The 10,356-nt window shown below is 37.0% G+C and overlaps 1 protein-coding gene across 2 annotated transcripts; it reads left to right on the top strand.

The window, feature by feature from the left end:
- Window positions 1-1,887: 1,887 nt before the first annotated feature.
- LOC147849040 (uncharacterized) lies at window positions 1,888-10,034 on the top strand. Of its 2 annotated transcripts, none has more exons than XM_087337857.1 (7): window positions 1,888-1,999; window positions 2,117-2,240; window positions 4,147-4,220; window positions 4,317-4,597; window positions 8,436-8,513; window positions 8,945-9,007; window positions 9,558-10,034. In XM_087337857.1, the coding sequence occupies exons 2-7, from the start codon at window positions 2,122-2,124 to the stop codon at window positions 9,606-9,608; spliced, it is 666 nt and encodes a 221-aa protein (XP_087193983.1). In that variant the 5' UTR covers window positions 1,888-1,999; window positions 2,117-2,121; the 3' UTR covers window positions 9,609-10,034. The 2 variants fall into 2 exon arrangements, with proteins under 2 accessions (XP_087193983.1, XP_087193982.1); XM_087337856.1 differs by having other exon boundaries at window positions 1,899-2,003.
- Window positions 10,035-10,356: the final 322 nt, after the last annotated feature.

The following is a 10,356-nucleotide window of genomic DNA, read 5'->3' as shown; positions in this document are numbered from 1 at the left end:
CACAAAGAAGATAAACAAGAAGAATATTATATTGATGGTGATGATGATGATATCACATATTGAGCCCCCCTTGCACAAGCCTTACAAGGGTTTTTATAGGTCTATCCATGCTTCTAACATGCACAAAACCATGGTTTTGTGCACACGGGTGTTTCCTATGCCTTTTGAATATGAAAAGAAATACATGACATTTTAAGTACTTGGTAGTAGCCCTAGTGGTAAGATAAATGTCTTTTATCTTGGAGGTGCAAGGTTCAAATCTTGCTTGCACCCCTCTATATGCACACTAGAAATTTATAATTGTTTGTGTAATGCGCGTGGAACTGCACTATTTCACAATTTCTCCCATTGGACACGCAACATCATGACACCCCTAGATTCATTGCCACTCCTCATTGTGTGCAAAAGTCATCTAGGGCATTATGGTGATTTTGTAGGTCGTGTTCAGACTCCGAGAGCAAAAGTATGTTGTTTGCGTAGAGCAAGAGACTAACTTGTGTACCCCTAATGGTTACTCCGTTGCCTCTCTTAGGAGCAATAAAATTAGTGAACTCGTCAATGTAGATCCCAAAAAGAGTTAATGATAGGCGACAACCTTGTTTTACACCAATGATGCTAGTGAAGCAATCAGATAGGCCACCTGGGCATCTTACGCACCTAGAAACTTGCTCATATAGAGCATAGATGGCCCAGATCATGTCATTTGGTATCTCCAAGCTTTTAAGCCTATCAAACAAACACTCCCTACGAACTGTGACAAAGGCTTTGCGGAAGTCCACAAAGCAACAATATAGTTTCTTGTTGTGAGCCTTCATCTGGTCAAATAAGCATCTAAGTGTGAAGATATGGTCAATAGTGGAGAAGACTCATCTAAAGCCAACCTGCTCAGGTGCTCGAAGACTTAAGGTTTCCATATAATCGATGAGCTTTGTTCCATTATTGCACCATATAATTTAGCGAGCGTATGACCTATCATAATGGTCTTATATGTATTTGGGTCCATTGGACCCCTTCCTTTATGTATAGGGTCCATTGTGGTGGAAAACCCTCAGCGAGGGCGCAGTTGAAGATTTGAGTGAGAAAAGGAGTTAGGCATTCTCAAGCATATATGATGTGTTCGGCTCGCAATCCTGCGTGGTCCATGAACTTCATATGTTGTAATTTTTTTATGATCTTTGTGACCTTAGAGGTCGTGAAAAGTGTCCTTGTGGTAGGTCGAGGTGTGGAAGGCATTGGAATGGGTGGTTGGTTCGGGACGTGGTAGAGTTTCTCTATATATGTGTGCCAAGTGTTGGGATCGTCAACGGGTGTTTGTGGTCTCAGTTCTCGTAGTCTCTTCCATGCAAAGGCGCAATCCTTGCTCATGAGCACATGGTAGAGTTCCCAATATTGAGATGCTTCACAAGCTCGTCTTTTACGGCGTGTCATCTTGCGCAGCTCTTTGCGAGCTTGTACTGAGGAAATAGTACCACTAAGCCGCGACACTTTATAGAAAATGTACATTTCCTTCATAAGAGGAGGAGAGGGGTTTGTGGTGTCCAAAAAATCACGAAGAAAAAGATGTTAGAGCCGAAGAAGCTTTTTAGGTTTGACATGGGTTAAAAACAAACTCCGGTTAAAAAGTTAACCAGGGTCAGGGTTGGGTTCTGTTTCCCCCTTTCGCTCTCAAGACGAAGAAGAAAGAAAGAAAGAAGAAGAAGGAGAAGGAGCAGCAGAAAGACCAGAAAGAACAAAAGAAAAAGAAAAGGCAGGCAATCTATTCTCTCTCACAACCGAAGCACATCCTTCTGACAAGAAAATTCGGCCTTCTGCTCATCTCATGTTGGCTATGGCTCCCCCACAGAGGGTTTCTGCACGCTTTCTTTCTCAGTAAAACTCCCCCAAGAAAACAAACGAGAAAGGGCAACCCTAATCCCCCGGTTTCCCGCCAAAACCTCACATTCTCCTTTAGCTCATTCTTCGGACAGCGTTTCCTCTTCTTCCCTGTTTCTTTTCTACGGTGTAAGCCCGAGTTCTCCCCTTTTGTCTTGACAGTGATCATTTCAAAAATTTAGTTTGCTTTTATTTTAATGATCATTTGTGAACGAAGTTTTCTGAGCTTTGCTTAGATGTGCAGGTGAGATGTATTCCGATCGCATTGCTTCAAGCTCAGCAGGAAGTAGGAAGAGATCTATCAAGGATAGGCTTGGTACGACTGTTCAAAACGGAGAGGAATCCTCCAGACAATCCTATTCAAAGCGGTAAGCGTAGACCTTTTAAATACAAACATACGTACCTTACATACATAAAAGACGTACATGTGGACATACCGACAGAAACAGATGCATACATACCTAGAATTCATACAATACATATACACATACACCCATATATTACATATCTACATGAATACAGTCACATTTACACATACACGCATAGCTGAGCACGCTCCTATGTTTGTATGTATGTATGTATGTATGTATGTATATGCATAAAGTATATTCATTTGTCTTCTGTAACACACCGATAAATGTCCAACTAGAAAACTTTGTGACTTTATCATAAATTTCAATGGCATATTGAAGCGCTCATGCTGAACTAACACGTGAGTGAATCTTAAGTGTGTTATGTGTTTGCCTTTCTTGTCTATGGTGTTGAGATGCATTATAGTATTTAATACACAAACGACAATTCGGAAGCTTAAAATATGTAACTTGCGGATGCCACCAAGGATGATGTTATCACTTAGGGGTTTCAAAGACTTTTGCTAGTGATGTTGCTCAAAGTTGGATATTTTTTTGGAATTATACATGCAAACTTCCAAGTCATGGGCCACATATATTGATATAGCTAAGCCTTGAACATTCAGGAACAGTTTGGATTGTTCCCGTGAAATTAAGACTGTTATTCATCTCAATGTTTCCCAAATTCTCTTTCTCTTGATGTTTGGTTCATCATAACTTATGCAAAAGGCCACAGAAAAGTTTTACTCATTGATTACTAATGATGGGAAACATTGTTAAAATTTGAAATGGGAAACCTGAAAATGATTTAAAACCTTGCGGACATACTCGTAATCTCACTGAAATTTATCCGAACAATTCTTTATTTTTAGTTTCCGTATGCACTTTTTCTAAATTTGATGCAAGGTTTTCAATAATCTTTGAAGTTTTATATTTGAAAATTCCATGCTATTGATGCCAAATTTAAAGCCAAAAAAGGAAAAGACTCAAGCTGGAAAGCCTGAATGAGTGAAACCTATTTTACATGTAAAAATCTGAAACCTCTAATTGGCAATATCTACTCATCTCATTGTCATCCTCTTGCTTTCTTACTCTGTTGTCATCATTCTGTAAGTTTTCCTTTCTCTAAATTCTTATTAATTTATCATGTGCCTCCTCTATGACATTTAGCTCCATTCTATTAAATACATAATCAGGAGATAGAACCAAGTAATGCATGAATATTGAATTTGATAAATTTGGTTTTGGAGTGCAACAATTAAGCTTTAGCTGATTACCAACCAGCCACATATTTGTTGTTTGTGCTTAGTCACCTTGATGGTGATTAATTAACTAGTAGGCACACAAAAAATGGTTTATATGAGCCCCACCCTATGGTTCTGGTATCGAGGACTCCTCTTCATTCCTGATGACTCATCATAGATCATTATGATAATGGTTATAGCATCTATCCTGTTTCTTCTTTATTGTATATATGTGGGTCTGTAATCATGGATGATATCTACCTGTGAATTTTGTAGAAAATTCACTGCATGATTGTAAAATTCACATATGCCTACATGACATGTGACATTTCATGACTTATCCATGGTAAATCTTAAAGGACAATAGGCGAGAATTTGTCTATACTTACATGACATGTGACATCTAAAGGACAACAGCCAAGAATTTGTCTATACTTACATTTCGAAATAATGGATCTAATGTCCGAAAAAACCAGCAGTTCCACACACTTATACATGTGCATGTATGTATATATATGTGTGTATATTTACATACATATCTATATTATACTTATGCTAATATATATTTGCGTAGCAAACAAATGCAGTATATATTTGTATAAACAAACTAAATTTGTGAGCCACCGAGTATTGAAGTCTTAAAATGCGTATTGTTTCACATACCTTCTGTATTTTACCAGGTTGCAAGGTTATGATGGGAAGTGGCAGCACGACATGTATGATGATATTGATGATCCTCGACCAGCAGTAAAAAGTACATTATACCCTCATTTCTTGTAAAATTTGAAATTTGGTCTGCTACACATTGTCTTTTTATGTGATTCTAATGTGAGCTTTAACTTGTGATCAGATGAACAAAGAGGCAGTGAGGATTTAAGGACAAAGTTGAAAAAGACTGTCTCTAGAAATGCGCAAATTGGAAATAACTCATCAAGTGGAATTAAAGACTTAAGGGAGAAGCTTTCTGGGCCAACTCCACCTCCTCAATCTCATCCACAAGTAGTTACCAAACTACAACAACGCACTTCATCTGTTATGAAGCCAGTAGCACCAAAGATCACCACTGTGCCTGTGACCAAGCCTTCAGTAGCTGCTGCTAAACCTCCAGTTGTGCCAAAAGTATCAACTATGGTAAATTCTCGTTACGATTTTTCATTTTCAAAAACTAAGCTAATATATCGTCTTGGTCCTTGGAAGCAGTTTTCATAATTTCTCATAATGTGTTATCGTTGAATAGAATCTCTTTTTTGAGCACAATATATGCATTTGTTATGTTTGAGCGTTCCCAAGCAAAAAAACTTGGAAGTAGCTCCTTTTATGAGCCTATCCCATATTTAGGGCATGGACAGAGTTAATGAGGCATGACTGAGCTTGAACATCGTCATATGTTTCATGATGATTCATGACATGTTTGCATTTGCACTATGTAAAGAGAGTTTCTTTTGCATTATTGTACTGTGGAGTTTTAATGGCACATCTTGAGAGTCAGTGGAACCTGGTTGACTGGATCTTTTCCCAAGCCTGTACCTACTCTTAGGCACGGGTAGTGTCATGACCTTAATTGTCGTGGGACCATTCCGAGACATCCTTAGGCATAGGTGTGGACCTAGCACATTGCGTTGGTGAGGAGTTGCACATTGTGAATGGGGGTTAGTCTATAAAGGCATTTCCAAAGGCTGGGAGAAAAATCTAGAGAATACACCACACCCCTGTTAGTGTTGTTGCTCATCCACATAATCATTTCCTTCGTCATATTCATCTTCTTCACCACTTGTGCTTTGCCTATACATAGAGAGAGACAGAAGGAGAGGGCACAACTAGAGGACTGTGTTGATTGGTATCGGAGTAAGGCTATCAAATTGTCATTACCACTGTCCTAGCTGTTGCACATCACTGCATTGATCACATTCATCCCATCAGTCTTTATGTGATAATTGAAGTTCCTAGGGTCTAAATTAGTTGAACCTTGTCACTGGGTTCTATCCAATCTCTTAGATCTGACCCTTTGACGGAGAATATCCCCAATGATGTTCATATCAATGGGTCAGTGACCTCATGAGATAGTCAATCAAAGACAATGTCTTCGAGAAATGCCTGCTTGAACAATAACCAGCAACCAATCTGTTTGCATCGTTATACATATCCCTGGGCAGTTGGAGTGGAGTTGGTATGCCCACAAACCCTAACTGCGCGGTGTTTCAGTTTGGAATGCCAATGCAGTTGATTAGTGGCTCATAAAATGGGAACCAACCTTCCAATTATGTGAGATCATAGATGATCAAACCGCATAGAACTTGTTTCATTTAACCTACTAGGCATAGAACATAGATGGACGAAATTGGTTAAAGATCGCCAAATGCCTAAGAGATGGGGTCTATTTTAGATCAATGTTATGAATAACTTCATCTCACCAGATGACCTTAGTAAGTCCCATGATTATTGCAGATAATTATTGTGTATGAGTATGCAGATAATTATTGCGGGATTTTCCATAGTATACCTGAGGAGATACTTGATTATTTCCAGGCACATGATCTGCCTTACATCTTAAGAACTGAGAAATGTGCCACACCAAGTCAGGTTATGGAGATGACCTTGATATATGAGGACCGTAGGAAACATGTTACTCAAGTCGTTGACATAGGTAAATCAATGGTTAGTGCTAGAATTGTTTTTGTTAGTTGAGAGAAGTCTAAGCAGCCTATACACGTCATTTTCTTGTAAACTTGTGTATGGTAAGATCTCAAATCTTTCTAGTAAGAAGCCTAAATCTGGTTTGATTCCAGAACTGCAAGACAATGCTAGGTGTGAAGGCCTATATTTTGACTGTTCAGGCCAATATCAACCTGGAGATTACCTGCAGGGAAAAAGAAAGGATTGAGCTAATGTAGTCTCAGTTCCAATTGTGCTGTCTACATTTAGCAATGGGCCCGGTTCGGTTTCTTGGCCTTGAAACCAAACCAAACCATTTATTAATAATAAAAACCGAACCAAACTGTTAAAAATGTATGAAACCATTTAAACCGAACCATTAAACCAAACCGTTTAAAGAATAGGAGAAACCAAACCGTTTATGAAAAATTTAAAATCAAACCAAACCGGTTTATCATAAATTAAAACCAAACCAAACCAAACCATTTTTTATTGATATTAATCATCATACTTATTATAAATTTGTGTGAGAAAATCATCATAAATTTTGTCATCATACTTATCATAAATTTTGTCATCATACTGATCATAAATTTTGTTATCATACTGATCATAAATTTGATTATCATACTTATCATATTTGATCATCATAAATGAAAAGGAGACTCTACATATAATGCATATAAAATTTAATAAGTTAAAACTAGAGTTTAAAATTAAAAGTTGAAAGTTAGAGCCTATATGAAAAAATTTATGTTTATTTTTTAACCTATTAACCTTTAAATCTTTAAACTGAACCATATAAACAGAAACCGATAGCCAATAAGCCGATAAACCGCTAAATTCAAAACCGATTAGTAACATTTGAAACCAAACCAAACCGTTTATTTATCTTTGAACCTATAAACCGTTAAGCCATGGTTTATCAGTTCGGTTCAGTTTGAGCCGAAACCGGGCCCATTGTTATCTACATTCACAATGTTGATGAATCAAGTGTTTTGACCTATTGCAATGGATATCATCAAATATGTATTTTTGAAGAGGATATATCCAATACAACTTTTCGAATCTGTTTTGGTCATTTTAAATTTTTAGTGTTCGTCTATGTAATGTGCTGATTACATTCACAATGTTGATGAATCAAGTGTTTTGTTCAGCAGCACTGGGCATCATCAAATATGTATTTTTGATGAGATATACCCAGACAACTTTTTGAACATGTTTTGGTCATTTAATTTTTTTTTGGTGGTCTATGTGATGTGCTGACTACACTCACAATGTACATGAATCAAGTGTTTTGTCTTACAGTAGGTGAATTTGTTGTGGTCACTGTGGATGATATATTTGTCTTCAACAAAACCTTAGATGAATATGTTAATCATTTATCTATAGTCTTAAGAATTTGAAAGAACCATACCTTTTGATTTAATGATAAGAAAACCTTCTTCTGTCAGAAGGTCATTGAATACTTAGGCCATGTGATATGTCTTGAGAGGGTGAGAGTTTCGGATTTAGAATCTAGACAGAACATGCCTCTATGAAATACTTCTGTACTCAACTTGTAAACAAAAGGGTGCCAGGCTAGATGGGTGCAACTCATGCAGGAGTCACTAATGAAGATTTGAGTATCTTTGAATGAAAGATAATGTAGAGTCTGATTCTCAGTGTAGACTTGTGTATCAAATGAGTTTCAATACAGTCAAAAGTGAGACGTACATCCTATATGAGAAGCCCAGAAATCAGACACATTTATTTAGGATGGCCGCATGTAGAATGCTAGCAAGATAAGTTCTTCCGTTAGACTATTGGCCCAAAGTTTTCCATGGAGGAAGGGTTTCTCACGAGAGAAGGAACAATGTTGTCCCTAGGTTCCTGGTATTATAAACCAATTTAGAGCTATTGTCGAGATAGTTGAACTATTGGACATTCAAGCACAAAGGAAAACTCTAGAGCTGGTTAGCTGCTACTATTGGTGGCTGTGTATTGTCAAGGATGTGCTTGACTATCTGTCTTGATGCGTTCCTTGTCAGACCTCTCCAGTATGAGAGAGCCCACTATGCTGGATGGTCGTAATCTTTGGCTGTTCCGGATAGGAAATGGCAAAGCATGTCCGTGCATTTTGTTTTGGGTTGATTGGTTGATTAAATGGACACATTTGTTTCCTGTATGAAGAAAGCAACGGCCACATAGGTGGCCGATTTGTTCATCATGTATTCTGCATTAATGGGTTTTGCTCTGTTCATGTATACACTTTTGCTTTTTGGCTATTATTATTACTATTGTTTTGCATTGATCACTGTCTGTTTGTCTTGGTCAGGGGGAAGCCATGACAATCGCAAACTTTTTGCAATCACTTGGATTAAGCAAGTATCTGATAACATTCCAGGCAGAAGAGGTATCATCATACTTTTTGCAACCAACTCAATCAATGAAATTGTTTCGATCATGCTTTCTGCAACCTTTTCAATCAATGGAATTGTTTCTGATGTATATTACTCCCATTGTCTGTTTCTTGATTCTTCTTGGATATATAGCATGCATGCTATATCTGTTGTATGTATATGTGTGTGTGGTCCACACAGTAAGAAAGGATACAACTGAACACATGATGAGGTGCAATTTACAACACTCTAATAAATGGCTATATTATTGACCTCTTTAACAAAATTTATTGGATTTTTGTGCTATGCTCTTCTTATACTCTCATATTTGTTGTAATGTCAAATCTCAGCATCATATAACCTGTATGAGTGACATATGTTTTTAAACTGGTTTTAGATGGGTGGTTGAAAGTTGTAATTCATTATAAGCTTCATTGGGTTGCAGATTGATATGTCAGTCCTGCGACTAATGAAAGACGACGAGCTAAAGGAGCTGGGCATTCCTATGGTATATTCTTCTTCATATTATTATTATTAATTTGAATCTATGCATATACAATGTAAGCATATTATGACTGTTTATTTTTATATTGCTGCTCAACTAATGATGCTGAAAAGTTCAAAATTCTCATATGCAAATGATATCTTGTGGAAGATACCTGAATTAAAGCTAGTGTCTAGATGGAATATTGCACAATAGATTAAAATGTCTACTCAAAACACTTGGATACACGATCACTGGGAAGGGAATACGTTTTCCAATAATGAAATGACAAAAGGGTAAATGAACCCAAGTGTTAATAAAAAGCTTTACATAGGTTTCCTGTTGTTTGATGTGTTGAAACAGAATTCACAGTGAGTTGTTGACCTTCATGAGCACCTGAACTGCATGAAAAAGAGTGTTTGGCCAGTAAGGCATCATGTGAAATTTGAAATTCAACCAAATTCAATGATCTATGTGCGAGCTTTTCGAAACTGTATTGAGGCCCTGTTATATGACAATGAATGATGTTATTGTGATAGTTTATATAATGTTTTTGTTTATATGATATGTGCAGGGACCACGGAAGAAGATTGGTCTTGCTTTGTCTTCTCAGTCCAAGCGTTAATAAAAATAGGTGAGGTGATACATTTGACAAATTGAGGTTATATAAGCATTTATATGACGAGGGTTCGATGAGATGATGTCTGCGAATATGAGTGGTTCGAAAGGTGAGATGGTGTTTTTCCAGCAGACAAGCTTACAGAGTCCTGGAATGTAAAGTTTTTTTCCGTTACGCTGATTTATGCTGTTCTCTGCTCTGTGCCTATATATCCAAAACAATTGGTATGAATTTCTGATTAGGGTAAATGTAGAATTGACAATTAATTTTTTACTTGGAAAACTCTCTCTTTCTCCCTCTCCCTCTATATGCATGCTTTATGCAATGTGCTTATAAGATCACCACCCAAAGTTTGTACTTGCGCTTGAGAGCCTTGTTACATTTTTGCCTTTATGAACTACTATATGATCACTTTATAAGTGAAAGACTGTAGTGAAGTGTTTTCTATGAGAGAGGCTTGATAAAGAGTTGTTTTTTTTAGTATAGAAAAAAAGTTTGGATACGAAGTTTTGTGTACATTCATAAAAATGAATTGCCAGCAACTTGCCCTTCGATCTGACTCTGAAAAACAAAGCGAGGAAAATATGGAAATAGTATGAAAATATCCTCAATTGGATTGTATGTACATTGATGATCAGATTATATATCAATAATACTTTAATAGCAGAAATACTTTAGTGTTACTCGAATTCCAAGGTGCTCTCTTACAGTGTTCATACGATTACTATTATTAACTTTTGAAGCTTTATTGTTT

The sequence above is a fragment of the Azolla caroliniana genome, unplaced genomic scaffold, assembly GCF_043228905.1.
Source record: "Azolla caroliniana isolate FFs.n. ecotype wild unplaced genomic scaffold, voAzoCaro1.0.p SCAF_141, whole genome shotgun sequence".
NCBI lineage: Eukaryota > Viridiplantae > Streptophyta > Polypodiopsida > Salviniales > Salviniaceae > Azolla > Azolla caroliniana.
Note: the sequence above shows the minus strand (reverse complement) of the source record. Positions and strands in the feature narration are given on the sequence as shown.